General features: G+C 46.3%; 2 protein-coding genes and 2 long non-coding RNA genes across 5 annotated transcripts; all 4 read right to left on the minus strand.

Moving 5' to 3' along the window:
• Positions 1-4,877: 4,877 nt before the first annotated feature.
• Positions 4,878-7,174, minus strand: LOC100281948 (uncharacterized). Of its 2 annotated transcripts, XM_023301886.2 has the most exons (5): positions 7,072-7,174; positions 6,775-6,972; positions 6,495-6,624; positions 6,126-6,241; positions 4,878-5,859 (listed from the first exon to the last, which is right to left on the minus strand). In XM_023301886.2, exons 1-5 carry the CDS (start codon positions 7,118-7,120, stop codon positions 5,276-5,278), a joined length of 1,077 nt encoding a protein of 358 aa, XP_023157654.2. In that variant the 5' UTR covers positions 7,121-7,174; the 3' UTR covers positions 4,878-5,275. The 2 variants fall into 2 exon arrangements, with proteins under 2 accessions (XP_023157654.2, NP_001148338.1); NM_001154866.1 differs by lacking the exon at positions 7,072-7,174 and having other exon boundaries at positions 5,070-5,859; positions 6,775-7,020.
• A 4,948-nt stretch (positions 7,175-12,122) lies between these two features.
• On the minus strand, positions 12,123-12,637 carry LOC109945331 (uncharacterized). Its single transcript, XR_002268475.2, has 3 exons — positions 12,542-12,637; positions 12,347-12,459; positions 12,123-12,262 (listed from the first exon to the last, which is right to left on the minus strand). It is a non-coding gene; the product is annotated as an uncharacterized lncRNA (long non-coding RNA).
• Positions 12,638-12,781: 144 nt separating this feature from the next.
• Positions 12,782-13,304, minus strand: LOC103645136 (uncharacterized). The gene is made up of 3 exons (XR_002268476.2): positions 13,249-13,304; positions 12,968-13,174; positions 12,782-12,900 (listed from the first exon to the last, which is right to left on the minus strand). It is a non-coding gene; the product is annotated as an uncharacterized lncRNA (long non-coding RNA).
• Positions 13,305-13,438: 134 nt separating this feature from the next.
• Positions 13,439-15,474, minus strand: LOC118476821 (uncharacterized). Its single transcript, XM_035966594.1, has 4 exons — positions 15,191-15,474; positions 13,924-14,092; positions 13,549-13,842; positions 13,439-13,450 (listed from the first exon to the last, which is right to left on the minus strand). Exons 1-4 carry the CDS (start codon positions 15,472-15,474, stop codon positions 13,439-13,441), a joined length of 759 nt encoding a protein of 252 aa, XP_035822487.1.
• Positions 15,475-16,434: the final 960 nt, after the last annotated feature.

The raw sequence follows: 16,434 nt of genomic DNA on the forward strand, positions 1-16,434 counted from the left end.
TGCAGTTGAAGAAGTTCAGCTGCTTTTCAGCAAGAACACTCTAGGTTTCTCAACCCTAACCACGGTCAACCATAGAACGTTAAAGAGATTTTTGCTTTTCAAAAATAGCTTTTGAATAGAGAGGTTTGAGCTTTGGCAAACACCAACCTTCTTTTTGGATCCCCCTTTATAGTACGACGATTCCTATACTCAAGTTAAATAAAATATAATGAAGTAAACTCCTTGAGTCATTGGTGTCTCATGTGTGATTTCTCCATGGCGTTGCTTCATAAGGATCACAAACATCTCTGTCTCACCTTTTGAAGCAAACATAAATCAAACCCTGTGACTTGTACCATATCACCATGTATGAGTTCAAAACATGGCTTCAAGTCACCTTGCTGATGCATCAACATGTTATAACTCTTCATAGCTGATTAGTTCATCGACTTAGTGCAAGTACTCTCTTCTTCACCTTAGCCATGGTACCTCGGTCTACAAGCCGTTGCTTGGCCTTCACCTTCGCTTAGTTCCTCGAAGCCCTTTCCTTGCTATCTTCACCCTATCAAGCCATTCTTGAGTCACATCATATTGAGCATCCATTGAGAGAATCATTTCTTCAATATTGTGAACCTTGCTTGAATGTCTTCTAGATATAACCGTTAAGATCAATCAAGCTCTTGTTTGATTCTCATAGAAGCATATATGGACTGATAGTAATATGGTCAAGCCAATTCACGATTCCTCATATCTTATTCACTTTGTCTTGACCAATCCTCTTAATCACTTCATCCTCTGTTCTGATCATATGTATGTAGGAATTTCTCAGGTCTTGTCCATATATATTCAAACCAATACAGAGACCATATTATATCCATTTGCATTGTCTCATTGGTTATTTGACCTCGTGTTGAACCTTTGTTCACTGATCATTATACACTATTCAAGTATGTTCATCATACTGAATTTCCTGTTCAACACTTAGCAAACTCGTTAGACCTTTAAATGTGTTGTTATCCAAATCACCAAAACTCACAAAAGGGATGAATGCACTTTCACCATTGAAACTGATGCAAGTGGAAAAGGAATCGGCGCTGTCCTACAGCAGGAGGGACACCCGATAGCGTATATAAGCAAGGCCTTAGGTCCGAAAAATCTGGGCCTATCTACATACGAGAAGGAGTGTCTAGCTATTTTATTCGCGGTGGATCGGTGGCGCCCATACCTGCAGCACCGAGAATTTATAATCAAAACTGATCAGAAAAGCTTGACACACCTGGATGACCAGCGGTTGTCCACCCCTTGGCAACAGAAAGCTCTGACGAAGTTGCTGGGATTGCAATATCGGATCTGCTACAAAAAGGGAGCAGAAAATCGGGTGGCCGATGCATTGTCGCGCCGACCAGACATAGATCAAGACACAGCCACATTAAATCAGTTGGTTAGCTCGTCGGTGGTGCCTAAATGGTTGGAAGAGGTTATGCAGGGTTATGAGAATGATGCCCAAGCCCAGAAAATACTTGGAGTGCTAGCAACAGGGGGTGAGTTACCTCCGTATGAGTTGACTGATGGGGTGATCAAACATAAGGGACGAGTTTGGTTGGGCCATAATGAAACACTTCAAACGAAGGTTATGCAGGCACTACATGATAGTGCTCTGGGGGGCCATTCTGGTTTTCCTGTAACCTACAGGCGAGCCAAATCCATCTTCAGCTGGCCAGGGATGAAAGAGCAGATAAAGGCCTTTGTTCAATCGTGCCATATCTGTCAGAGTGCAAAACCTGACTGTGCCAAGTATCCAGGGCTGCTAGTTCCACTACCTGTGCCGGACCACTCCTGGCAGACCATCAGCATGGATTTCATAACAGGCCTACCCAAATCTCGCAGGTACAGCTGTATCATGGTGGTAGTGGACAAATTTTCGAAATATGCGCATTTCATTCCTTTGATCTATCCCTTCACTGCTCTGATGATTGCTAAGGTGTTTCTCGCGGAGGTGTATAAATTGCACGGCTTACCCTCAACCATTATTTCAGACAGGGACCCCATCTTCACCAGTAAACTTTGGAAGGAGTTGTTCCAGCTAACGGATACAAAGCTGTGCCTTAGCAGTGCGTATCACCCGCAGTCAGATGGACAAACGGAGAGGGTCAACCAATGTCTGGAAGCTTACCTGAGGTGTTTTGTTCATGCATGTCCGAAGCAATGGTCATCCTGGTTGTCTGTCGCGGAATTCTGGTATAACACTTCTTACCACTCAGCACTGGGTAAATCTCCATTTGAAGTTCTATACAGTCATGCTCCATCTCACTTTGGCTTGGACACCGTCGACCAGTGCACTGTCTCGGATCTGAAGAGTTTGATGCACACCAGGCAGGAGATGTTGCAACAAGTCAAAATGCACTTGCTACGTGCACAACAGAGGATGAAGCGGCAAGCAGACAAAGGAAGATCAGAGCGGACATTTGAGGTGGGTGCTCAAGTGTATCTGAAGTTGCAACCGTATTGCCAGACCTCAGTAGCAGAACGCAAGAGCCACAAGCTGGCATTTCGCTTCTTCGGCCCGTTCCAGATTGTCAAGAAAATCAATCCAGTCGCCTATCAGCTCGCCCTGCCTGCTAACAGTGCTATTCATCCTGTCTTTCATGTTTCACAACTTAAACCGGCGATAGGTGCAAACACTCCTGTCAGTTCTGTTATTCCTGACCTGTCACAGGCAGTGCAGATCCCAGAAGAGGTGCTCGACTCCCGTCTCACTCAGCGCGGCAACAAGGTGATCCCACAGCTTCTCGTGCGCTGGTCCGGCTGGCCCGCATCGCTGGCGACGTGGGAAGATGAACTGGAGGTACAAATGCAGTTTCCATCGTCACCGGCTTGGGGACAAGCCAATTGTAAAGGAGGAGGAGATGTCAGCAACCTGGCGGGAGCAGACGAAGCACAGAAGGAGGATGCCCGGTCTGGCGCCATAGCGGAAAGGCGGCCCAGATGCAGCAAACGTCTTCCAAAGCCCAACGCCAAATACTACGGCCCACAATGGGATAATTGAACCCATTTGTAATAGATTCATATATAAATCCTTGTCCAATTCGGTGAACAGTAGGCTGTACGAATACGGCGAACTGGTGGCGGCCGCGATCCCTGATCGTCGGTCTGAGATAACGAGTGAATTAACTCGTCGTGAGAGAAACTACCTTGTGTGATCGCGTGTGTTTACAATGAAGCCGTGCGGTGCGAGGTGGAGCCGCGCGCTCACCCCCGACGAGGCGCACATGCTGGACTGAACGACACACGGCGCCACCCGCTCTGCGATCGTCTTGTGTCGCTGGCGCCATGTGATCGACGATGCCTACTGTTCGCGTTTCTCGCCGGTCGGCCCGGCCGCGTCATCTGTGTTCCCGTCGTGTGCGTGAATTTCCTGCTGTGTGTGTCTTTGTCATGTGGTATGTACGTGCCCTGAGACCCCTTTTCTCAATGATCCCGCGGAAACACCAAGAAACCGTGGCCGGGTATGGGTATTGTGTCGGTTAGATTTTTATTTTTGCAGGTATGAGTATGGGTAGACAATACGTACGTACCCGTTGTAGGCATGAGTGACATTCTTGTATAGTGCTCTGCTGTACGCATCTATTCAAAAAACAAAGCATATGATTCTTGGACCCGTATATATAACATCAAAACCAAGCAAAAATCGGCCCACAAAGCGAGTCACCCTTTTGCTGCCAGGCCAACACCTCTCTCTCTCGCGCGCGTCCCCATGGGGCCGCCGAACCACCACGGGCGGCGGCCGTCTCAGCGGCTGGGCCGTGGCGGGCTTTGCCAGTGCTGGCACGGGTGGATCGCTCATTGTCATCGCGGGTGCCGGCCTGCCCGGTGTTGTCCGCGGTCCGCCAGTGGCCTGTCCGAGTGTGGTCGCAGGGCGCGCGCGTCACGGGGGCACGGACGGAACAGGCGGCGTTCGTGCAGTGACGGTGATGATGCGAGAGACCCGGGCCGGACGTGCGTGACGGAAACAGCAAGGCCAAACTCAGTGACACGCTTATGTTTGCTGCACGCAACGCAAGCAATGCAGGCTTCATGATTTGAAGGCGTCGTCCTTTGTGCTCCTGTGTAAGGGATGATTATCTGATCTCGTGATCGATGTCGACAGTCCAATCTGCATTATATTGGTGAGATTTCTACAGCCGCAGAAGTTTCGTGACCTTTTGCCCCTCTAGTTTGGTGACAATCGTTGAGACGATATTTGCTGACGACTAGCATGGCAAAAACCTTGCGTGGAAGAAAGGGGTTAAGTTTTGTATCTCTTTAGAGTAGAATAATGTACCCACACGTACCGGTCTGTTTCTTGATAAGCTTCGATAAATTTTAGTTCTAGCTGTTTTGAGCGTACGTGTGCTTTTTTAATTCTTGCATGCATGCGCGCTGCATGCGCACATCAAGGATCATCGAGATTAAACTTGTGGCAACATTTTGTCCAGTTGTCTGATGTAAATTTTGATTTGGCCATCGCTATCCAAACTATCAGTTCAGTAACAGTAAGGGGGTGTTTGGTTTGTAGGAACTAATGTTTAGTCTCTACATTTTATTTTATTTTAGTTCCAAAATTATCAAATATAGAAACTAAAACTTTATTTTAGTTTCTATATTTAGCAATTTATAGACTAAAAAGGAATAAAATGAATGGACTAAACATTAGTCCCTAGAAACCAAACACCACATAATTAAGCAAGCAGATTCGTCGAGACTTTTCCAACTATTTTCCACCGAAGCATGCCACTACCACTAGCAGTAAAGTGTGTTTTTTTGTCCTTTAACCGTACGAGTTTACTGTATAAGATTGTTTCCAGAAAATAAAAAAAATCAAGCGCCTGAAAATATATAGCGGCTCTCTGAAAAGAATGTGAGTAAAAGGGAGGCAGACACATTTTCATGAATAATGTAAGAATCTCTAGCCGCGCATCCGTGTCCAATGCAATAACATGCACGCTACAAACATATAGCTTAGCTGTAAAGGAGTTTCAAGTACTATTCCTTACTGGCGCGTGACTGACACCCACTCATATATATATGCTTGCCCTTGCCTTCACTAGACATTATATATACGTACGTAAACATATTTACATGTAACCCATGTTGTTACTACCCTGATCGATGAGAGTGAGAGAAACCTACTATATCTATATTAATTATTTCATAAACTCTATACTTAATCATATCTGATACTCCGCGCGCGCTTGATGAAGAGTCATCCATGCATGTATATATGCATCTACCGATGGAAGTAAATAGGGTGAATAATTCAGGGAATCCAACAGTGGGACTGCATGCCGGCGTTCGCCGAGAAGCAGGTGTCGTCGAGAGACGAAGCGCTGGCAGCCGACGCCGCCGCCGTCGACCCCAGGATGGCTTCCATGAAGTCCATCACCGGAGCCAGAGCAGGCTCGGGCATGAAACTGCCGGCGCACTTGGGTTCAAGGAACACCGGGAGGCCGGCGCCTTCCGGTTGCACCGCCGCCGTCACGACATCGGCAGCTGCCTGGTTGTTGCACTGCCTCGCGCCGCCGCCGCCGTCCTCCGGCTCCGGCGGGTAGCAGGCGTCCGCCGCCGTGCGGCACTGCTTGACGAACTCCCCCTCGACGGCGGCGGCGTACTGGAGAGCGGCCGCGCCGCCGGGGAGGAAGAGCGTCTGGGAGCCGAAGTCCGCCGCCCACGCCGCCGCGGGGTCGACGTGCGCCATGGAAGGAGAAGGCTGCGTCGTCGTCACGCCCACTGCTTGCGCCGCCGCTGCTGACGCGCTGTCCGCCCCGTTCAGCGGCGCGCATCCGGCGGCCGCGAGGTCCTGTGCTCCGGCGGCTCCTCCATCCAGAATGTTGTAGTACAGGTCTGCAGCGAGCATTGCATTGCAGCAGAAGAAGCCGAGTTAGAGTTGTGTTTCCGTCGCATGCTCGATAAATTTGTGTCGTCGTCAGTCTGTGTTTCTTCAGGAGAGAAAAAAAAAACATCGGTGTCGTCGGTTTCTCTGATTAACTTTGTTCCCATCTCCGATGCAGGTAGATCGTAAAAGAGGAAACAGTAATATTAGAAGCCAAAAGATCTGACACCACAGTTCACATATACAGAGTCCTGCTGGGGGAGGGACGTGTCATTACCTGGGTGGAGGCTGCCCACGGCCTGGGAGATGAGCTTCTTCTTGATGGTGGAGTTCCAGAAGTTCTTCACCTCGTTGTCCGTTCTACCAGGCAGATGCTTGGCGATCTGGGCCCACCTGTGTGTGCAGTGGCACGCATTTTTAGCTAGCTGCATTTTCCATTCGCGTCTCTTTCCTTTGTCCCAAACTCCCAAGCAAGTTATTAAGGCGACATATGTGGGCGGCAGTTGCATGTAGAGATAAAGGAACAACTGCGTCATGCAGAGGGAAATTAAGCAGCAGAGTGGCATGCATGTATGCATAGCTGATTTGCGTGTAGTAGGGGCCGGCCGGCGGCGGCGGCGGCGACGGACGACCAAGGATTGATTACCTGTTCCCAAGCACCCTGTGGAGCTCGACGATGAGGGCCTCCTCCTGCTGCGAGAAGCTTCCCCTCTTCAGGTCCGGCCTCAGGTAGTTGATCCACCTCAGCCTGCAGCTCTTGCCGCACCGCTGCAGCCCTGCGTGAAAGCAAGCACACATGGTATGGTACGTAATCATGCATTGAACTGAACTGAACTGCTCCTTTTTTTTTCCCGCGCGCGCTGCTTCGGTGCATGAAATTAAACAATAACCACGACCTCGCACACAAATGTACATGTCTGTAGTACCTGCTTGCCTTGGGACTGAGCTCCAGCAACCATGGCCGTGCGCGGTGATGTACTTGACGAGCTTCTCGTCCTCCTCCGGCGACCACAAGCCCCTCCGGACCTTCTGCTTGTTGCAGCAGGAGTGGTGCCCCATCTCGTCGTCGTCGTCGCACTGAAGCCTAGCTATATCTCTTCTCACTAGCAGTGGCGCACCGCGCACTGCACACAGGAACGACGACGACGCAAACGGATTCAAGTGCCAGAAGCGCTCGAGCTTTCAGTGGCGCGTGGTTATAAAGAAGACGACGAGGGCCGGACCGGAAGGGGCGAGCGAGCAGCAGTACCGCGGCATGCCAAATGCATCCATGCAGTGGCTGCAATGCAAACGCACCCAGGGCCAGGGCTGGGCAGGCAGGGTAAAAGCACGGGCAGGAAAAGTCGGCCCAAACCTGTGCATGCAGTTGGAACCCTAAGCTTAGCTAGCTATGAGCCTAGGCGTGTGAGCAGGCATGTTACTGCACACGCTCTAGGTTGCCTCAAATGTGAGTGGCTGGACCGCCGAGGGCTTCATGCATGGCTAAGGGAGCTGGACGGAGGACGGGAGGAGGAGGAGGCCGGTTCGCGCCGGAGGGCACTCCGGTAATTAGTCTCGCGCCGCGGCGTTTCATTGGGACAAGACTTGTGGGACGGGGCTCACCGCCGATGCCTGGTTAGTTTTAGGAAACGTACCGGCCCATCCTGCATTCCTGTGCCGGCCGTGATCGAGTGAGAGAAAGAGAGTGAGAAATTTCACTGCTTTGTTTACCAGTACGTCCGCGGCGTAACTTTAACTGCTGCTTCAGCTTGCAATTGCAATGCAACTTTCTCCAAACTAGTACTAGTACATGGGTGGCAGTGCAGCTACCATTTAGACTAGTATGAATTCGCAGACCAAATGGTGACCGACCGATGCGTTCTCAATCTCATCTATATATGTGTGATTCATCTATCGCGTCTCTGTATTTGGATTCCATCTCGAGCCCTAGACAGTCCAGATGCTCTCTAGCACATTCATTGCTCTCACTTACCATACCATTACCATCTACAACCCGGGCGGGCGAGCGCGCTAGGAAGGACTTTCTATGGGCCGAGAGCAGATGGACGCCAAAATTTCTGCAATTTTATGGGCTTTGTATGATGGAATAAGCCTTAGGGTGATCCATGGCCCACAGGGACCACCTGTACCTCCGCTACGTACTGCACGTATGTCCCGTGAAAAAAATGTTCCTTACGTAGTGTTTGGTTGAGGAGTCAAGTAGAACGGAGTCGTTCCATCCCTGATTCTAGGAACGGAGTCGCTCTGTTCTGTGTTTGGTAATCTGGAACGGAGCGGTTCTGTTTTTTGTTTGGTTGCAGAGTGAACGGAACGGAGCGTGACTGTGAGAGCGGAATTGGAACAGAGTGGCTCCGTCCCATTGATTTTTTGGAGCGGAATGGTTCCAGATCTGAGGAGAATATTCCCTAATTGGAGTCATTCCGTTCTAGTTACTTTGTAACCAAACAACAACAAAACTGGGACAGAACGGTTCCGTTCTACTTGACTCTTCAACCAAACACTACCTTACTCTCTCCATTCATTCACGTGAGTTTGCCTTTCTAGATTTATTTTAAACCAAATTATTGAAACTTTGACCAACAATATATATAAGATTAAATTATTTTAAGCTAAAAGAACTACATATTATTATGATAGTTTAAGTAATGATGAATCTAGTAATTTTATTGTTATTAAAATCTTGTGGAACTTTTGATATAACCGGTTAGAATTGATAGTGACTGATTTAAGTCAAAACCAAAACGACAAATTTATGTGAACGAACGGAGGGAGTACGTATCAACCTGCGGATTTTATGATGCCCTATGTGTTGCGCGTATGAAAAATCATAAGCACGTACGTCCCACACCCGTTCCATTTTGTTGACAAAAGAAACCACGGTTTCCGGTGACGTACTAGCTATGGTATAGTTTTGCCGGAGACAAAAACAAGAAACAATAACTGCAAAGGTCATACATGCATGCACGTACCGACGTACGCACGTACCCGAGGACCTAATAGGGTAGCTTCCTTAAAAAAGACGGTATGGAAACTAAGTCGAGTAAGGGGTGGGGTATTTGATTTTTAGAGACTATTTTTGTCCCTTTATTTTATTCTATTTTAGTTACCAAATATGTAAATTTTAGTTTTCGTATTTAATAATTTAGAGACTAAAATTTAATAAAATAGATGGACTGAAAATTAGTTTCTAAAAACTAAACATCCTCTAAGTAGCTAGGTAGCCTTCTCTACGTATTCAGCAAAGTTTCGTAGAACAAAATAAGGATAAACGCATAGCTATATATACACACACACATTATGTATGGAAGATATGGGCCGGGAATGCCGCCGCGTGTAATCTCAATGATGTCACGTTTAGAGACAGTTCTTGGTCCATCCAGTATGTTCGTGCCGGTAATTTCTGGGGCTGAAACGAGATCTATCTCACTAAGAAGAAAAAAACTACAATAATAATGTGGAGTACTACTATACAATATTGAAAAAAAAATCGTCTACAGTATTTTTCAATGGGACCTTTCTTTGAAAGTCTACTCTAGAACCCTTTATGTCATGGAATTAAGAAGAATGTGTGTGAGATACAAAATTGACTAATTAATATAACTATAACGGATATCGTATTAATATTTAGGTGGTAGGGGCCCTGAAATTTGGAGACCCTGTGCACCCGAACCTCTTGCATGCCCTGCGCATGGGGCCTGGTTCTAAGCGTGTTTCTCGTGTTGGCTGATGTTCCAATGACATTAAGGACTTGTTCGTTTACGTCGGATTGCACTCGGAATCGTTCTAACTAATTAAAATTTATATAAATTAAAGAAACAATCCGGCTAGAAATCGTTCCAACCCATCGTTACGGTACAAAAGAACCAGACATAAGCGAGTGGTTTCCGGACCGGACGGACATGCCAGAACACGGTACCGGGCCTGCACAACAGCGGACACACACGCGCGCGCGCATGCATGCATGCGTACGTGGGCCACGCAGAGATCTACGTGCTCTTTTATAGGAAACGCGACAGAACGCGGAGCGTAGCAATTGCCGTACGCTGATCTGCCCGGATCAGCCCCGCGAGGCGTGCACCACACGTCCCATTCCCGTCCGGGCCGGGTCTCATGTGCACGTCCCTGGCGCGCAATCAATGCGCCGGGGGCCCGCGCGACATGGCACGGCAGCAAGTACGCGTACGATCGATCGACCCCCTGCTGGCCCTGCTCCTCTTCATTCCTCTCTTCCACTGCCGCGATCGAAAAGGAACCTGGAGAAGGAGAACAATCCTCCTCCTGTGTTGTTGTAGTGTGTACCGCGTACGTACACACACGCCCGTCGTACTTGCATGCGTTGCAGCCATGTTCTACGGAAATACTGCTATACGTGCTCCGTACGTGCGTACTAAAGGGCAAAGCAGACGAGGTGATGTGATGTGATTCCCCAACTGCCTATCGATCCGATCGATTGTTTCAAGGGCAAGCCTCCCACCATGCATCGACGATCCTTCAGCTCTTGCTTGCCCTGTAGTGTCCGTGCGTCGTGTGTACATGCATGCACACTCGATCAGCTCGGCTGCTACTGCTACTCTCTCACTCACACACAAGAAGGGTACTGGACATGCATATGCTGCTTAACTGTTGGGTGGTCAATATATACAATTAGTCTATATACAATAACAGGACGTATATGTTTTGTGGACAAACTTGCGTTGGAAGCAACGAGTAGTAGAGACGATAACGGTACGTACGTGTGCGAGACGTGAAGCTTGATACGAGCCACGCAGGTAGGCCAGAGGCTAGCTAGGTATACAACTATACATGCATATCCGATCCGGTACGTACTCATGCATAGCCATAGCGGCGCGCGCGCTCCACAGAAACGGCAGTACGTAGAAACCGCTCCATGTGCCGAGAAAAAGTACGACCGGCGCGGACCGGAGGAGCTAGCTCGATCTTGCTGCGCTTGTAAGCCAAGCTAGGGGAATGAATGCTGATGTCTACTATACACATACGCCGTCGTGTCCCAAATACACAAAATCAAATATTGGTAAAATAAATTGTACGCACGCATTGACGCATATGCATATGGATGGGTACAACTTGAAGCGTGCGATCCACGCATGCGGTCTGCCTCGAGTTCCTCGTACGGCGCTGGCATCTACCATCATCTGTGCGCTGTACGTGCGGTTCACTACAGAAAAACGCCCAGTTTCCGACGGCCTAAACCGTCGGAAATAAGTCCTGAACCGTCGGAAGTAGTTACTTCTGACGGCTTAAGACGGGTCCCGTCGGAAGTAACGCCGTAGGAGATACCCAGTCGGAAGTATCCGCGTTTCCGACGGGGCCGTCGGAAGTAAACTTATTTCCGACGGCCAGGGTGGCGCCGTCGGAAATAAAGCGAGGTGGGCCCCGCAGACGGCCGGCCGCCGGCGCCTGACGCCGTCACAGCTTAGTTCCGACGGGGCCGTCGGAAATAAGCGACCGTCGGAAGTAATTAAAAAACAGAGAAACAGAATTTGCCTGCTTTTTGTTTTACAAACAACCACACAAATTCAATCTGCACACAATATCCAGTTTTCAATAATTCATCCAGAATCACATACAATACCACATGAAACACACAATAACACAAGTTCACAAGTTAAAGCACAAGTTCACAAGTTAAAGCACAAATTCACAATGTTCACAAGTTCACAAGTTCACATGTTCAGAAGTTCACAATAACACAAGTTCCCAATACCACAAGTTCACAAGTTCACAAGTCCATAGTACGAGAAAAACACAAGCAGACAGGCTACTCAAATGGAGGAGGTTGATCAAATGGATGTGGTTGATTTGATCCGCTAGCTCCTCCACTGTTTAGAAGACCGTCCACAAAAGAAGCGACCGCATCTTCAGAGTCCTCATTTCCCGGAGTTAGCAAGTTTCCTGGAGGGACCTACAACATTCAAAAAAATGTGTTAGTAGTTAAATTCTTGTTATGCAACGTCAAAAGAAAAAGTCAAGTAATATAACCTGAGGTGCAGGTGTGGGCCAACTAAATTGTGGAGTCGGTACAAACTGCGGGATAGGTGGAGGAGGTGGCATAGTCATCGCTAAAAAATTTGGATGTTGCCCTAGTGCTATTTGCTGAAAGAAATTGAAAGCTATGTTACGAGGATATATTAGAAAATATGTGCTCCAATTATAGTAGAGGCTCACGAGGATCTAATTACCTGCATCATCTCCTGCTGTCGTGCAAATTGAGCAGCCCAGTACTCTTGTTGTTGCTTGTTATACTCCTCCTGTCGCCTCAAAGCTTCCTGCATCCGGATCAGCTCGGCGTTTCCTTGGGTACTAGAGCGAGGACCACGGCTAGACGACCTCGATGGACGAGACCTTTCAGGCCTCACCTGAGTCGAGTCGATAACACTACCAAACATGGGGTAACTAGAAAAAAATAGAAAGAAGTTAAACACGCAACACATCATGTTAGAAAAGATCAAATCGACGAATTAATAATAGCAAACTCACCGTCCATGAGGTTTTCCGCCTCCACTAGCATACACAACCTGAGGATCGATAGGCTGATTCATCCAATCATAGTCTTGCCCATGCTCCGACATCATGGAAGCACCATATGAGGCCTGACAAATAATAAACAATGCAGTTATATTTTTCTCGACTCTTAGAATAGAAGTGCATTGTAACTAGTTGCGAAAGTCTCACCACACGCTCAGCAGCTGACTGAGAACACAACTGTTCTGGATTTGTAGGATCCGACCCCCTGTGACCTCTAAGGTAAACCTGAACATCACTCGGCGTAACACCAAAACTAGCTTCCTACAGGCAAAAGAAAATAACATAAAACACATAGAAGATTCATGATATGCACGACCATAAATTACACTTACCATGCGCTTTGCCAAACGAACGTGGCCATCACCACCATATCTGTGGTGAACATCATGCCCACGATTTGAGTTGTTTCTCATTGAAACACCTTTAAATCCATCTGTTGCCCAATATTTGCATACAGCCCGCCAACCAGCCTCATTTGATGCCATCCATGGCACCGAGTCTGAAAACTTTATTTCGATCCAATGTATTGTTAGTACTAACACTTGGACATGAATTAGGATAAAAACAATTTACCTCAAGATATTCTTCTTCGGTTAAGTATTTGTTTGATGCCTCACTTTTGGAACGTGGTCGACGTCCTTCCTGCCTTAATATGTAATCAGAAGTGACCTGGATCCGAGCATAATACATCTGATCCCTAACCAAGGTAGTCGCGCTCTTGTTAAAAACGATCCGTGCACGATCGTTCATACTTCCATCTTCAGGCAACTTGTAACGTTTCTGAAAAAAACAAGAAACAAGATTTTTAGCACATTGTATAGTTGAATCAATTCAAGTTGGGCTAGAGAACATACCCAGAACTCATGCCACACAGCACCTTGGGCATTCCTATGTTCCGCATTGAACGCGATCCCGTACTGATCCCAAGACATACAAGGCACCTCAACGCCTTTCTCCATCACTACACCAGGCCAGAGATATTTGCATATACTTCCCAAAACTTTATTCACCTGTGTGCGACGTCCTTGACCTTGAAAAGATGCATCAATCCAAGACCTGCAACCACATTGTACAAAAGAAGCATTAACAAATTTCATATAATGCATGAACAAATATTTAACATTAGAATCAACTCACTCGTCGCCAGACGGTACGATCAAAATCTTATCCTCCTCACGAGCAGGAACTTTAGGAGGAGGCACCCAATGTGTTTTCCTCGACTTCCGTGCCCGAGAAGACCCTCCACCACTAGAAGCTCCAGCATCACTGCTAGGCCATGAGTCCCATCCGCCTGCTGACCATCCACCCTCAAACTGACCACCACCGGAAGACCACCCATCTCCACCTCCACCTCCAGCATCATCTTCCTGCTCATAGTCTGCATCGGCCGCATCGTAATCAGCCGCATCCTCACCCCTCGCCTCCTCCTCTCGAGTCTCGTTAACATCCTGCACATGAAACACTTTAATCATTAGATTCATATAAACATTACTATATTGAAATAAAATAATAATTTAGAGTAATCACACCTGTCCATGCATATCAGGTGGAAGATGTTCCATCAAAGCCTGTCGTCTGTTGCTCGAGAGCGACTCGGTACCCTGGAACAGACACTCCTGTGCTTTGCTTCTTCCTGAAGAAGAAGAAGAGCCCTTCGTCATGCCCTTCACAAAATTCTTCAACTTTCGAGCCGCCATCCTACATATTGAAAATTATATTAGTATAACAATAAAGAGATAACAACATAGTATAACAATAAATTAAATTTTAATTCATCAAAATAAATATTTACTTCTTAATCATATTCGAAATCAGGATTAATTTGTTGTCTTCTCAAGCGCGTCGACTTTCTCTCGGGCGTCTTTTTCTTCTTCGACTTTCGTTTCCTTTTTGGAGGAACTATTACATCATTAAGATCGCCCGCTACTGAATCTGGCTCCATTGTTGTTTCTATATTAAAAACGGGTGGAACTTCAATTTCTTGATAAATTTCTTCAACATCAGCTTCCACCTCATTTTGTCGATAACTTGTATCACCCTTTAAATATAATCTTTCACGGGGATTTACGTTGTACACTACCCACCAGTCTTTAAGATCGATACAGGGATATGACATATAATACACTTGGTCCACTTGAAAACCAAGAACAAATTTACTACAACCACGAGTCATTATACGCTCGTGTTTGACTTCTACCATACCAAATTGGTTTTGTCGTATCCCATGTTTAGGATCGATCCAATCACATTTGAAGAACATAACTTTCAGATTTTTTCCCCCAGCGAAGTCGAATTCCAATATATCTTTGATAGTTCCATAATAATTCATCTCCCTTCCTTGCTCATCAAAAGACCAACATACCACACCAGTATTTGTTGTCGCAGCTAACGGTCGAGTACATTCAAATTTGGTTGAACGAAAACGATATCCCTTGACATCATAACGACCATAGCTTCTGACTTTGACAAGTGCACGTGACATCTGACGTAAGTCCTCGTCAACGTTGGAAGTTTTTTTGCACTGTCAGTTACGAATATAGATCAATAGGAGGAACTATTAAAAAGATAAACTATATGAACACATAAGAAAACAGATGTGATATTTACATGAACTCGAAACCAATTAATGAAATTGGGAGTGCCTTCTTTTCCTTCGCGAAGCATGATTTCATACAGCCTCGTCGACAGTTTACCCTTATTCTGTCGTTCGTACTCTCTGTTGAAAAAAAGTAAATAAAAGAGTTACGAGGAGTAATGAGCACATGTTGCTCTTCAATTTTGAAAATCTATGCTTACTTGAAGTATGGAGTCATCTCTTCCATGTTTTCATACATGTAGAGTAATGCATCCAACTTTTCTTCACGTCCAATGTGATATTCAGTTGATGCTCCAACTGTCTTTCCCTCGAATGACAAAATTTTGAGTTTACTGCATGGACCAGCTTGATCAACATTATACCTTAATGTAGGTGCATTTACATTGTGTTCTTCTGCAAAGTATACACTCGTGAAGGCTGATATCTCTTTATATTTAAATTCTTCAGCAATACACCCTTCAACTCTTCCCTTGTTGCCAACCATTGCACTAAGCTTCTTAAGTGCCCTTTCTATGTGATACATCCATCTATACTACACAGGACCCCCAATCTTAGCTTCATATGGAAGGTGTACAAGTAGATGTTGCATCGGATTGAAGAATCCAGGGGGAAATATTTTTTCCAATTTTCAAATAAGGACCGGAATCTCCTTCTCTAATTTCTCCATCACATCTTTTTTAATTTCTTTAGCACAAAGTTGTCTATAGAAGTAGCTTAACTCAGCTAACGCCTTCCACACATCGTTATTCAAGTAACCCCGAAACATTACAGGAAGTAATCTTTCCATAATAATGTGATAATCATGACTCTTCAATCCATTCATTTTTCCTGTCCTCAAATTCACGGACCTTCTGAATCCCGCGGCATACCCATCTGGAAATTTTAAGTTTTTCAACCACACCATCACCTCTTTCTTTTGCTTAGATTTTAGACAAAATGACGCACGTGGCTTAGCACCACTCTGAAGCAAGACTAGGCTTGGTCGGTTACAAATTTTCTGTAAATCTTTTCTGGCCTTCATATTATCTTTGGTTTTATCGGGAAAATCCATACATGTACTAATAATGCTTTCAGCAACATTCCGCTCTTGGTGCATGACATCAATGTTGTGCATCAGAATCAAAGCCTCCGTATAAGGGAGTTCCCACAAAGAACATTTATGTGTCCAATTATGTTCTATTCCAAATCCCAGGTAACCAGTACCGTCTGGTTTCAAATTATCGAGCGCAGCATGAATCTCTGCGCCACTCAAACGCTTCGGTGGGCCTTTGGTAACAATGGTGTCTTTTCGAAATTGATTTGCCTCAAATCTGAACGGGTGATCGAGAGGCAAGAAACATCTGTGGCAATCAAAGTAACAGATCTTCCCACCAAACTCAAGACGAAAACAATCTGTATCCTTACCACATATTGGACATGTCAACTTTCCATGACAACTCCATCC

This window comes from Zea mays, chromosome 3 (genome assembly GCF_902167145.1).
Source record: "Zea mays cultivar B73 chromosome 3, Zm-B73-REFERENCE-NAM-5.0, whole genome shotgun sequence".
In the NCBI taxonomy this organism is placed as follows: domain Eukaryota; kingdom Viridiplantae; phylum Streptophyta; class Magnoliopsida; order Poales; family Poaceae; genus Zea; species Zea mays.

Bases quoted from the DNA above. Each gene is read 5' to 3' on its own strand.
- LOC100281948 (XM_023301886.2), bottom strand. From the start codon at position 7,120: ATGGATGCATTTGGCATGCCGCGGTACTGCTGCTCGCTCGCCCCTTCC. The intron at 6,973-7,071 runs GTCCGGCCCTCG...TCCTGTGTGCAG, and splicing joins CTGCTCGCTCGCCCCTTCCG to TGCGCGGTGCGCCACTGCTA. The intron at 6,242-6,494 runs GTAATCAATCCT...CTGCACACACAG, and splicing joins CACAGGGTGCTTGGGAACAG to GTGGGCCCAGATCGCCAAGC.
- LOC118476821 (XM_035966594.1), bottom strand. From the start codon at position 15,474: ATGGTTGGCAACAAGGGAAGAGTTGAAGGGTGTATTGCTGAAGAATTT. The intron at 14,093-15,190 runs GTAAGCATAGAT...TTCAATATGTAG, and splicing joins GAGATGACTCCATACTTCAA to GATGGCGGCTCGAAAGTTGA. The intron at 13,843-13,923 runs GTGTGATTACTC...TTTCATGTGCAG, and splicing joins CACCTGATATGCATGGACAG to GATGTTAACGAGACTCGAGA.